The sequence below is a fragment of the Haliotis cracherodii genome, unplaced genomic scaffold (assembly GCF_022045235.1).
Source record: "Haliotis cracherodii isolate W230 unplaced genomic scaffold, xgHalCrac1.p SCAF_9, whole genome shotgun sequence".
Classification (NCBI taxonomy): Eukaryota; Metazoa; Mollusca; class Gastropoda; order Lepetellida; family Haliotidae; genus Haliotis; species Haliotis cracherodii.
Genome location: NW_027266343.1, coordinates 49784092 through 49798656, shown reverse-complemented (window position 1 = coordinate 49798656; position 14565 = coordinate 49784092). Strand labels below are relative to the sequence as shown.

Genomic DNA, 14565 nt, shown 5'->3' with positions numbered 1-14565 from the left:
AAAGACGTTGTTACCTGGCACAGGAGTAGAGGGACTTCATCATACATTTGACATCGCTAAAGACGTTGTTACCAGGCACAGGAGTAGAGGGTCTACATCATACATTTGACATCGCCTAAAGACGTTGTTACCAGGCACAGGAGTAGAGGGTCTACATCATACATTTGACATCGCTAAAGACGTTGTTACCAGGCACAGGAGTAGAGGGACTACATCATATATTTGACATAAACAATAATGTGTATGCTAATGCTAACGGCTTATTAGATTTATTCACGAAGTAGATTGTACAAAGTTGTGTTTTGTTTGTTTGTTTAACGCGTACTCGGCAATATTCCAGCGGTATGACGGCGGTCTGTAAATAATCAAGTCTGGACTAGACAATCCAGTGATTAACATGAGCATCGATCTACCCAACTGGGATACGATGACATGCATCAACCAAGTCAGCGAGCCTGACCACCCGATCCCGTTAGTCGCCTCTTACCACAAGCATATTCGACTTTTACAGCAAACATGGGTTGCTGAAGACCTATTCCACCCCGGATCTTCATGGGGGGTCCGTTGAGATGTGACAAAAGTAAGAATCGTATATGAACATTGGCCGAGTAATTATTTATTACCTTTTGCAAGAAACTATAGGAATTCACTGAAAAAAATGGATGTTGTTAGATAAACGTCTTACCTTGTCCTGATATCTTGGTGGCCTGTACTATTGTTGAACGGATCAGGGAGGTGCAGGCCTTTAGTGTTGGCTGCATCCAGAACGTGACAGGAGTTGCCAGGTGCCGGTGGTAGTGGTACAGGTCTACGTCCGTACATGATGCCACCGAGAGCGATCCACACGTTCAGCACCAGAGACACCAGCAAGCCAGACGCAGCCCCCTGTTGACGGGCACATGTAAGCTGAGAATAGATGTATCGTACACGTGACTGTATACAGTAGGGAGATGGCGCTGCGATATGAAAATATCAACTTGACAGGTCATACGATGAGACCATCACGTTATTTGACAAGAAAAGACAAGGATCCTCTATTCATTTTGCTACCAAGACATGCGGCATTCATAAATACTGTCTGACATAAAAATTACTTTGATGTTACGTGCGTGTTTTTAAAAACAAAAACAACAACAAAACAAAACAACATATGTCAGCTCATAGTTTTAATCAGAACAAGATCTTCTTTTGCAGCTGTAGCTGAATAAAATATCTCGTCTCCATACCCCCCCCCCCCCCCCCCCCCCCCTCTCTCTCTCCCCAGAATATCAAATAGGCGGCCCCAAACCATTATGTTGCCCCACGGTGCTGCTGCTCCCAGAAGGAATACGCCAAGTACGGGGCCTGAACAAGCTCCACCAATTCCCATTGCAGCCTATAATTAACGAACAACATTATCACATTGAGAAGTTATTGGATATGTTCTGCATAGGATATGTCCACGGAATGTAACAGCTTCAGGAATTTATCTAGGATTCCAAACTAAGTGCCCTTGGTAGGCAAATGTGTGTGTGTGTGTGTGTGTGTGTGTGTGTGTGTGTGTGTGTGTGTGTGTGTGTGTGTGTGTGTGTGTGTGTGTGACAGATTGAGTGGCGTTTTAAAGATTGGATTGGATCATTTGCGATATTTGACATAATTATGATAGCACAGGTTTTAATAGGACTTCCACTTATGAAATACCAATATTCTCATAGCAAATAATAACACGTGATGATCTGTGTGTGTGTGTGTGTGTTTGTGTGTGTGTGTGTGTGTTTGTGTGTGTGTGTGTGTGTGTGTGTGTGTGTGTGTGTGTGTGTGTGTGTGTGTGTGCTGTTCTAATGTTCGTAAATTCTGAGTAAATGTGAAATTTTATTTTCCATTTGGGATTTTTTACTGTTATTTGCTGCATACTCGGGGCCTCTGACCAAGTCTAGATAAATCCCTGAGATTTCCTTTATTGTACGTACTTGTTTGACAAAATAAAGTCAGAGCTATTTAACAATGGATACTCATGTCCAGTTAGAAATGTAATTATGAACAAATTGTCATTTTTTTGCTTGTATTTATTCATCATTTACACCATAGAATTGTGCTGACCTGGATAACAGTTCCTGGCAGACTCCACGCACCAAACGATAAACACACGCAAAGACCTCCATAGAAGAACACTGTAACGGAACACATCATAAAGTGAAATACTGTTATATGGCAGCGTATTCCTATCTGTTGCTTGTTTGTTGGTTTCACACTAAATTCCTTTACCTTCAGATTTCTGGGTTCACATATTGTTTCAAGTCGAGAATCGACACGTAACAATACATCCGTCACATAATGACTAGAGTTATCGATACAATAAACCAATCGGGTAAACGTGGTAATTGATTGGATACCATTTGTGGTTGTTTGTTGGTTTCACGCTAAATTCCTTTAACATGAACAATACTGTAATCTCCACATATCGATTCTATGTCGGCCTGCACAATAAACCGTTGACCAACATTCCCAATAAAGGTATATAACGGTTTTCAGATATGATGTCGATTATACAGACAATTTTGGCTAGAACTCAGTTGGCATCAAATGGCAAATGGGACGGTTCACTCTATATTCATACGCAGTTTTAAAAGTTACTTCATTGAGCGAAATTACGCCGATTATTTTAAGAAGAACAGTGTATGAGAAATAGACAATTATTGTCGTGTGTTTCGTTGTCGTAAATTTCAAATATTAGGAATTAAATATAATCTGTATTCTCAACATAATCTAATAATTTATGTATCTCGATTGTCTGCATATTGCTCTGCAGATACAACATTGTATCCAATAACATATTGTAGTTATGCCAAATACAGACGGGTAGAGGTGGGTAGATGTTAGACTTAAGTTACAGAACATTCTGTGTTTTCAATGCATCAAGGTTGCCTGGAGACGTTTCTGACTGTATGTATTCATGTATTTCATCATACGTTAATAAACGTATTCAATTTATATTTATTTGAATCACAGCTTGAGGATCCATCTTCCGCAGCACGCCCAACGTTTTGAGTGGGTTATCAATGTTTTTGTTTGTTTGTTTGTTTGTTTGTTATATAACGCACCACTCAGCAATATTACAGCTATATGACGGCGGTCTGTAAATAATCGAGTCTGGGCCAGACAATCCAATTGTTGACAACATGAGCATCGATCCAAGCAATTGGGATACGATGACATGTATCAACCAAGTCAGTGAGCCTGACCACCCGATCCCGTTGGTCGCCTTTTACGGCAAACATGGGTTGCTGAAGACCTATTCTACCACAGATCTTCACTGGTAGGCTTATCAATGTGAATTCAGGAAACGCCAATAATAAAATCAAATCTTTGAACGACGTATGGCGGTGTACATACTCAAACATTATCATCCCCGGCTACGATGTGGGGCGAGGGATATTGGAACGTAGTTCGTCCGTCCGTCCGGTTCTCAAAGGATTCAAAGTTTCTCAAAAACTATTTAAGTCAGAGAATGAAATTTTACACACTGGTGTTACTGGTCAGGATTCCAACTGAGTTCGAACATTGATGTAAATTAAATTTTTACACAGTTATAGCCCTTGCTCCGTGGTTTTCAACTTTGTGCTTACTACGTGAAATTGAGACAAGATTTCTCAAACTACTGAAGTTACATGAATGAATGTTTGTATGCTTATCTAAGATATACCTGTGTAACTTTTTGTGTGTATTAGTTTCACATTTAATATTGTTTTCTGATGACAAAAAGCGGCCCAAGTTCCTATCTCTTCTTCAGGCTTTATGGGGCTCTTGTTCATATACAGTTCATGTCCACTATACTATATGAACAAACAAACTTCTAATGTGCCTCATGGCGGGGTATAGTGATAACGCTGTTTTCTTGTTTCACATATTTATACTTGACTCCATGATCCACGGTGATGACGCCTTCAAATCTGCTGTTTCATTCAGCAGTGATTATTGTGATTTGAGTCCTCTGACTGGCCAATGAGAATCGAGAATTTCACAATTTCCTCTTAACTATGACGACCCAAATGACTCTTACCTGACATCTTGGCAGTGAAGATTTTCCCTTTCTCGGCTGTATTGTACCGGTCAAACACTGGTCGTAGTAGATCCTCGATGGTGTTGGCCGCGAGGCCGTTGATGACGGAGGAGACAGAACTTAGAAAGATTTCCCATATAGTTAATAAAAGTGAACAATGTAAATAAACAGTTCAATTAAATAAATGGCAGTGACATCAAACCATAAACTAGAATATTCAAAAAAATAACCGGCGACAAGTATCTTGTTCTACAGACTACCCATTTAGGAATACACTCTTCGAAAATAAAAGAAACGCACAAGTAGTAAGTAGTTTATTGAACCTGACTACACAAAAAAAAACGGTATATGAATTGGATATACGCTTTTGGAAAATGTTGGTGGCCTGATATTCGACAACGGTGCGTCCAAACGCAGCCATTGTCGATTTGCAATGTCTTAAACGGCATTGTTTTCACATTTGCCATGGAGGAAAAAGGTAAAGCAAAATTCACGTATAAGTTATGGCATTCGTAACTCGTGGTAGTGGCTATAAAAAGGCAAGCATAAGCAAATAATTTATCATTCAATTGTCAACATTTTTCAAGTTCGAAAATGCCGAGACTCAGCGCTGCCGTTAGGACGTATCCAAAGAGGAGAATCGCAGTCTTCTGTTGCTAGCCACTTCAACGTCCACCACAGCAACATTTCCCGCCTTTGGGACCGATACACACAGTTCAATTCCACTGCAGACCGTCCGAAAAACGGTCGACCAAGAGTTACCACCCCTGCACAGGATCGCTACATACAACTCTTCCACCCACGTCATCGCAGTGCCACAGCTACGGAAACTGCAGGAAGCTTCCCTGGTTTGAGGAGGATATCGGACCAGACTGTCAGGAACCATCTTCGCGAGGCTGGAATCCGACCCAGAAGACCAGTTGTCGTCCCTGTTTTGCAACAGATCCATGGACAGCTACGCTTGCGTCGGTAACATACCTTACAGCCTTGGAATTTAAGAAACTGGAGACGAGTGTGGTTTAGCGATGAACCACGATTTCTTCTTCACCGGCTAGATGGAAGACAACGTGTTTATCGTCGTCGAAATGAGCGTTTTGCCCCACATTGTGTACGTGAATTCGACAATATCGGTGGCGGTAGTGTCATGGTGTAGGGGGGGGGGGGGGGGGGCATATCCTACACCACCAGATCTGACTTGGTTGTGGTTCAGGGAAATTTGACACCGAATCGCAGAATGAATCAAATTCTTCAACCTCACCTTCTTTCAATCACTGACCGCCAGAGGGAGCTGTTTGAACAGGACAACGCTCCACCGCACACAGTAGACGACCTTCATAATGCAAACATCAACGCCTTGTCCTGGCCGTCAAGATCTCCAGATCTCAACCCAATCGAACACCTCTGGGATGAACTCGATCGACATGTACGTCAACGTCAGAACGCGCCGCAGGCACTCCCACAACTGGCCAACGTGTTACAAGCAGAATGGCGCAGAATTCCGCAGGACAGAATTCGTACACTTATCCAGTCAGTGCCGAGGAAATGCAGAGCCGTGATTGCTGCCCGGAGCGGCCACACGAGATACAGTTTTCAATGCCTTTCTACAACGACAACATGTGACTATCCAGCTCCAAAAATTCATTTTTGTATCTATGATATCATATTTCATATATCGACTTTATTAGGTACAATAAATTTACAAAAAATCTGCCTGTGCGTTTCTTATTTTGAAGAGTGCATGTCTAACAATAGATCATATTTCCTGAGGTAACCGTCCTCAATTATGGCACCATTTTCATGACCCCAAAATTATTGATGAAATAAATTTCGCTCCATCCTCAAATATCACACGATGCCTGAAAGAGAACTGAAAAGACAAAGAATTAAGTATGATTTTAATGAATACGAAAATATTCATCATAATTACCTGAGTCCAGCACTAAATATTGTTGCTAAGAATAGACCCGACATGCCCGGTAAGCCATTGAATATCTCCATCATGAAATAGGGGACGAGCTGAAACACAGATGATGGAGTTGCGTGAGTGAGTTGTGTTTAACGCCACTTTTCACAGTATTCCAGTTATATCACTGCGTGGCAGCTTAATGTGGGAGGAAGGGCCGAAGTGACGCAGGTCTCAGACTTTTACCACTTTTGTGAAACCTACGAGCACGGGTTTGGTGCTGACACAGCTAGAAACATCATTGGGGCGAACCGGGATTCTAACACACAATCTGATGTGTCCAAGGAACGCAACTCTACACAGCGAATTGCAGCGCCTCAGACGACAGGGCCAGCCGTGTCCCCGACAGAGTTGTCAACCAGATAGTGATGTATGCACATAGGTCAGACTTGTAGACATGGTTAAACTGGAACATTGTAAACATGTTGGCGTAATGGGCAACGACGTAACGTATATATGCTGGCATAATGCCTTGGACATGAAGACATGGGGCGTGACTATGTTGACGTTATGGCTTAGAGGGAAAACGTGTAGAAATATCTTAAAAGCGACATGCCGACATCATGGTGAATGCAGTGGTTTTTCTTTTTTTGAAAAAAGTACGCTTATTCAAGCGGGCACGCATAAGGAGCCGCAATTAGTTGTGCAGAGTTGCGTCCCATGGGCAGAGACCTATAGTTGTAGGTTCGAATCCCGGATCGCCCCGAATATATTTCCAGGTTTGTCAGCACAACACCTGTGCTCGTGGGTTTCACCAAGGTGGAAACGTCTCAGAATTGCATCACTTCGAGATTTCCTCCCACATTAAGCTGACACACCGTGATATAACTGGAATACTGTTAACCCAAACTTACTCACTCACTCGCTCTTTCGATCATTTCACACAGTTTTAACAAAACCGATTGTAAAGCCTAACCCAGTATTACCTGGTTTCTGTTCTTGAGGTATCCAGCCTTGAACGGGTCACATCCTTGAACTGTGTAGTAGCTGTAGGCCACGAGTCCAAGGAAACTTATGCTCACCACATAGATACTCACCACGACGCCAGTGGCGGCATAGACGCTGTAACAGATAAGGAGACGACACGGTGCAATATGTGTGCTTGTCGTAAGAGGCGACTAACGGGATAGGGTGGTCAGGCTCGCTGATTGGTTAAACCTGAACAATCTATATTTAGGTCATATATATACTCTACCAAAAAACCTGCATAACCGATTACACGATAATGAATATTGTTTCTTTCACCAAGATGGTTTCTTAATTGTTGAAATACTCCATTGATCATCTACATCTACGGGTGTGAGTATTTGGTATAGGAAATTGTGCTATTTTGGTGTGAAATTGTAGCTTTGGGTGCGTTGTTTACAAATATCGAAAACAATTGTCCTTAATCGTTTTACACGTGCACATTATGGAAAACGTACAGGCTAAACATGGCTGTAAAGAGAAAACATCTATCTTCAAATTTGTTATATGATTTTGCAATTTTGAACAGCTTCGAACGTGCCAGGACTACGAAGGATATCCGCCCAGACTGTACGGACTCGTGTTCACCAGGGTGGATTCAGAGACAGGGGCCCGTTCCACAAAGGCATCTTAGCGCTACGACTTAAGTAAGTCGATGTTAAAGTATGGCTACATCTCACGACGTCATCGCCGCCTTCAACGCGTTCGTTAGTGTACTTATGTTCAGATATGGAATCTGCGGCATTGGAGACGAATATGGTTTTGTAATGACTCACGTTGTCTTTTACAAAGGTGTGATGGCCGATTTCGGTTTTGCCCGTTATTGTGTACGTCAGGTGAACAGATTTGGTGGAGGAAGCGTCATGGTGTGGGATGAAATATCCTACACATGAATTCAGTCGACGTCTACGACAGCGTCAACCACAGCCTGCAACACTTCCTGAACTGGCTCGAACACTGCAGGAGGAGTGGAGAAGGATTCCCCAGGCCAGAATTCGGAGACTAATGCAGTAAATGCCTAGACGTTGCCGTGTGGTTATGCAATCACGTGGTGGTCATAACAGATAGTGAACTTGACGTCACCACTGACCATCTGCACGACGTTCATGTGTTAGGAAATCCGGAACTTCATCTAGACAACCTTTGTTGCTCCTTCAGGTTTGACAGAACAGTTGTTCATTTCCTATCATCCTTTGAAATATACCCATTGCACACACACGCTCGCACACACACACACACACGCACGCACGCACGCACGCACGCACGCACGCACACACGCACGCACACACACACGCACACACAGATCATCACGTGTTATTATTTGCTATGAGAATATTGGTATTTCATAAGAGGAAGTCCTATTAAAACCTGTGCTATCATAATTATGTCAAATATCGCAAATGATCCAATCCAATCTTTAAAACGCCACTCAATCTGTCACAGAGTGAGTGAGTGAGTGTGTTGGGTGAACGCCGCTTTGAACAGTATTTCAGTTATATCACGGCGTGTAAGCTTGACGATGTGATGCAGGTATATGACGTTTACGGGTGATGAAACACCAAGAAATAGAACCGGGATTGGAACCCACAAACATTGGTTTCTGACACTGGCAAAATGCGCTGCCTTAGACGGCTAGGCCACCTATCACAGAGATGATAACTGACTGATACAGTTTATGTCCTTATAACCTACAGTTTGGCCTGTCTGACGCTAGGTAGCGCGCACATCCTCTGTATTGCTGATTGGTCGAAGATATACGCCATGAACATGAAGGCACCTCCCACCACGAGAGACCAGAACGAGTGACGTACACGGGGATCCGCACTGAAACTGAAATATAGGAGATACAAACGGTCGCACACATTTCCCAGCATGCCTTACTTGCTTGGATGTATTTGAAAAAAACACAAGCAGAGGAACTAAGGTGAAGGACACACGTATTTGTTTACTTTGTTTATTGTTTAATTGGTCTTCAGCAATTAGGCCAATATGCTTGTCGTAAGTGGCGACTAACGGGATCGGGTTGTCAGGCTCACTGACTTGGTTGATGCTGGAATATTGCTGAGTGCGGCGTTAAAGAACAAATAAACAAACATTGTTTACTTGAAAACTCCTTTAAGGAATGTCCATGTAGAAATCTTACTCTACAGGCGGGACTCTCCCTCCCTGGACTGCCAGATCCCAGGTCAGTCCGATGCCGCCGATGTCATACACTCCCTGAAACAAAGACATTATTACGTCAGAGATGATGCATTGAAATACGAAGAGTGTTCATTAAAGATTTCCCCTGACCCACTTCCGATGGACCTAGTGGAATGAAACTTGGCATAGTTATTAGTCTTTCTCCACATAGGAACCACTAAGAGTTACACACTTCTCCCATCGTTTTATGCAACTATGGAGACCTCGCTTGTAAAAGCCCTCATGTTGCGTCTCAAACCAGGACTTGACTTCAGTGTTTCATCATCTGTGAAACGTTTTCCCTTCAAAAATGACTTCATGGTTGGAAAGAGGTGGAAGTCAGATGGTGCAAGGTCAGGAGAGTAAGGAGGATGTGGAAGGATTTCATAGCCACATGACCGCGCTTCCGTCTGGGCAACATGAGAGTTGTATACTGGAGCATTGTCTTGCAGGAGACTGACACCCTTGGTCGGCATGCCACGCCTCTTAAGCTTGATAGCGTCCCGCAATTTCCGCAGCAGTGAAGCATAATAAGCTCCTGTAATATTTTCATAGAATCCATAGGCTTGAGTTTGGGATCCTCACAAATACAGGTATAGTTTTGCTGTAAATGCCGCTTGGCTACCATCAGTACAGAACATATTATAAAACGAAAAGTTAGAGGGCGGTCGGGTAGCCTAGTGGTTAAAGCGTTCGCTCGTCACCCCGATGACCCGGGTTCGATTCCCGACATGGGTACAATGGTGTCCCCCGCCGTGATATTGCTGGAACATTGCTAAAAGTGGCGTGAAACGATACTCACTCACTTTAAAACGTAAACGCCTTAGATTAACCACATTCGATTATCTGCCGTAACAGATTCCACTTGGCGTTAAAGACAAAATAGTTGTGAATACTATGTGACGGATCCCTTTAAATCAATGATGACACCAGGTTTTCGCGAAACACTGTACAGGATGAAATACTTTACCTTAAACAATATTGAATACAACCCAACAGCCAAGATAAGGGCCTGGAATACGTCCACAGCGACCACACCCCGTAGTCCACCCTGAACCACAAAAATGTATGGAAAATAGAAACCATCTTCAGGTTATGGCATAGGGTAACATTGTGTTGTGTTTTTTATTTATTTTATGATGTCCACCCTAAACCAGAAAAATGTATGGAAAATAGAAACCATCTTCAGATTATGGCATAGGGTCACATTGTGTTGTGTTATATATTTTATGATGCTGGATATGATGATCATTCTTGAAAGACCAATGATGATGTATGATCAACTCACAATGGCCGTGTAGAGTGTTGCAACAGCTCCCACAAGCAGCACCGACACCCACAATGGGAGACCAGCAACTGTGAGGATCACATTGTGCTGTGTTTTTTATTTTATGATGTAGGATATGATGAGCATTCTTGGAAGATCAATGACAATGTATGATCAACTCACAATGGCCGTGTAGAGTGTTGCAACAGCTCCCACAAGCAGCACCGACACCCACAATGGGAGACCAGCAACTGTGAGGACACAAACGTTATTTGCAAAGGATTTTAGCAACTATAAAACGTCAACGATAGAGATAAACCAGACTCGACTATCAAGCGAAAAAACAAAACAGAGGTGAAAAACATATGAAATAAATATAAATGATTGATGACGCATAGCAATTTGAACGAAGCTGTGTATTGACTTCCAAATTCTTAAATACATTTAGATAATATGTATGGACTTTTAATAACCCTTACTTTTAAGCCCAAGTAGTACAAGGTGAATAACTTTGATCGTTAGTTTACCTGTTTCCATGGCAACAGCTGGCGCTAACAAAATTACAGCTGTGTAGAAGATCTGGAAGGTAAATATATTTCAAAACGTTCTGTAATCAAACATAATCGAAGTTTCGTATCAATAACTGTATCAGAAAGCATTACAAGCTTGTGAAACACAATTCACACTTCTGAAAACAAACGCAGAAAGGAAGCACCATGTTCCTGGAATTGTACAACCTTCAGTGTGTCCCTAAGTCATTTCACACTAGGTAGCCTAGTCGTTAAAGCGTTCGCTCGTCACGCCGAAGACCCGGGTTTGATTCCCGACATGGGTACAATGGTGTCCTCCGCCGTGATGGTTCTGGAATATTGCTAAAAGCGGCGTAAAACCATACTCACTCACACAGCGTTAACTTACGTTCTGCACCATCCCCACCACGCAGATACATCGTCTCAGCACCACCGACCCGAACCGCAGTTGGAAATACTGTAATGACAAATAGTATATTAAAACTGAGTCTTTATCAAATTCAAATGCATTATTTTATTTTCTATCATATTCTTTTCTATTCCCTGAGTGAGTTATAGTTTGTCAGTCGAGCATGACGTGTAACTAATCATCCATCGTAAAGTATCTCAGTACCCTCTCTAATCTCAGTTTGAAAGTCATCTGCAAATTTGTAATTTCCAAAACTCTTAAATTGGGGATCTGAATTATTTTCATAAATTTCCGAATGTGTTTGAGAAAATAAATAAACCTTCTATTCATTATTTTTGACGTATTGTATAACTTTCGATGGAAATCTGAATTCGACCTATTCGATATACCTATTCGATATCAACTAACGATCAATGGAACTGAGAACAATGGATACTTCGGATACAGTAAATCATGGAATAAATGCGTCACCAAATAATGCGAGAATCCACCCCTGGCTTATAATGAGCCGTGAAATTAATGCGAGCAATCCTTCCTTTGAACTTTAAAAGCTAATTAGATTATATAGTTTTGGGTGATGGCAGTGCGATATAAATAAAAAAACAAACTTAATTTCAGCTGTTTGACACGTGATCTAACGTCTCTAAAAGTAAAGCAGGACATTCAAAATAAGGCATATTCAAATGAGATAGGTCAGGTCAAATATATACCAAACGATGTTGCAGATGACATAAACAACAATCACATCAACGACGATGATGATGAAGCCGTCGGTGAAATGGACACAGGATGGATTCAGATCAATATTTACTCCTTGGAAAAAAAGATACGTTTTCACATCTATTTCATCTCAAATCAATAAATTGCATTTTAATTTAAAACATGCATACGTTCTTCATAATATACACACAAAATCAACGCCAGAGAATAGTCCGGAATATCTGCCAAAATACATTCCATTTGGCGTTGAAGGCAAAATAGTGATGAATATTATAAGAATGGATCACTGAAAATCAGTGATGACACCAGGTGTTCGCGAAAAGGGTAAGCGTATCTTGCCCTACCGGCAGCACCAGCCTCGCATACACTATTTATACAAAAGGAGGTTTGTTTGTTGGTGCATCCAGCAATACTCAGTACACATTCCAGTCATTCGATCGAGGAACACCACTAACGAGTTTTATAAAGTAACCTTGTGTTTTTGCTTACTGTACCTCATAAACACTGGTCAACTGCAGTGAATGCATCATTGGTACCACAGTGAAGACGGTGATGAACATCGCCACAGCACAACCTAGACTTACAAAAGCATACGTAAAACCACTAGAGAAAGTTTCAGCGGGCATCCCGACGAAGGACGTCGATGATAAGTACGTCACGCACAGAGACAGCGTCACCGGGATGACGTGGAGACGCCGTCCCCCCATCAGGTACTCCTCCCTGGTTTTCCTCCTTCTCCCCCTGAAGGCGTAATACAGCCCTATCCCCACAGACAGGGACAGGAATCCACAGATGACGACATAGTCAGCCGCAGAGACGGAATCCTTCGCCATTGACGATGTCTGGTTAACGCTGATGTGACTGACACCTGAGAACAGCTGTACTGGAATGTGTATTTATAATAACCATTCCACTACTTTATATCACGCATCTGTCAAATATATATCTATTCACATTCAAATTTATATGTATTGCCATATTTTTAACAATTTTGATAATGTAAATGTTGTTGTTAACATTATCATAAAAATACAGATCAAACCCCCACATGTGATGGCGGAGTGAGTTGGTTTTAATGCTAACTGAACATGTCAGTACAATTCAATAAAAGGCGTTCCCGAATGCAGATTTCTTTACGCTCAGTGAAACTGAGGTCTTGCCTGGGTTGTTTTCGACTAAAGAAGGTTTCAATATATGCACACTGTGCTTATGGACACGACAGTATTAATATTCAGTGATCACGTTAGTGTGGGATTCTATGGTAATGCTGACGTAATGGCCAATGTTATAATGTGAACTGACAATTATGTGAAAAGTTAGACTCTCAACGTTGGATGGTGCACATTTAGTTTCACTGTTCATTCTGTCGTTAAGAGAAAATACAACATGTCATTTCTGACATGATAGTATTTTTCTTAAAGCCGAATGATTCTTTATTAAAACAAGGAGTATAGGTAATAGGGGTTCTGGACCACTACCATCTATACACATGCACAAAAGTTAAGCGCCACCATATTCATAGTCTCTTGATTTCACGTGTGGGAATCAGAAATACGAAATATGATGATGTATGACTGAGTTAGGCTTCCATAGTTTCATGAGCCCAAATTTGCCGAGATACCACAAGGAAAGCGTGCTTTACGTGTTGCTGCAGTTCCCCTACCCTATAAATAGTGAAATTCAAGTTTCAGACACGTGGTTGCATTTTGCTCCTGTGTGAGATTCCCCTTCCAATAGAGGTTGAAAATCAGCCATGGTGAGGAGAAAGTTGCAAGACAAATGGGTCGTCATCACAGTGTTATTACTCGTTTGATTGTCAAACATGGTCAAACCAATGATGTCAATGACAGGCATAGGTCTGGTAGGCCAAGAAAGACCTCTAACAGAGAGGATAGACGTCTTTTCAGGATAGTCAGACGAAATCCATTTGCCACTTCAACAGATTTAAGACTGCAGTGGATTACCCATCAGAGACTCTCGATGATGACCGTAAGAGCGGCTGGTATAACGCCAGAAGACCAGTAAAACGTCCTCAACTGACTGAGAGGCACATGCGGAATCGTCTGATATGGTGTCGTGCCCGTAGTCGATGTAACTTGGCCAACTGGAGAAGGATCCATTGGTCTGACGAGTGTCGAATGCTGCTACGAACTGTTGATGGTCGAATACGTGTTTGGAGGCAACGTAACACTCGTTTTGCACCAGGGAACATCCAGAAGACCTTAGCATGTGGCGGGGGGTCTGTCATGATATGGGGTTGTGTTTCCTTCGGCTGCAAACTTCCGCTGGTGACAATTCGTGGAAACCTGAATGGCCAACAATACCAAGATGCCGTTCTTCGTCCAGTGGTAGTCCCTCATTTTGACAACCACCCTCTTCAGACATGACCTGTTTACATGGACGACGATGCTAGACCACACAGATCTCGGGCAGTTTTGGCTTATTGCGTCAAGAAGCTATTGTCACTCTTCCTTGGCCGGCCTGTAGTCC

The 14565-nt window shown here is 42.2% G+C and overlaps 1 protein-coding gene across 1 annotated transcript; it reads right to left on the bottom strand.

Moving 5' to 3' along the window:
* Positions 1-10: 10 nt before the first annotated feature.
* LOC139451931 (sodium-coupled monocarboxylate transporter 2-like) lies at positions 11-12908 on the bottom strand. Its single transcript, XM_071233214.1, has 14 exons — positions 12570-12908; positions 11335-11403; positions 10944-10995; positions 10600-10667; positions 10120-10200; positions 9112-9185; positions 8661-8798; positions 6929-7064; positions 5967-6055; positions 4040-4158; positions 2080-2150; positions 1289-1375; positions 686-885; positions 11-14 (listed from the first exon to the last, which is right to left on the bottom strand). The coding sequence occupies exons 1-14, from the start codon at positions 12906-12908 to the stop codon at positions 11-13; spliced, it is 1527 nt and encodes a 508-aa protein (XP_071089315.1).
* Between the last annotated feature and the right edge of the window lie 1657 nt (positions 12909-14565).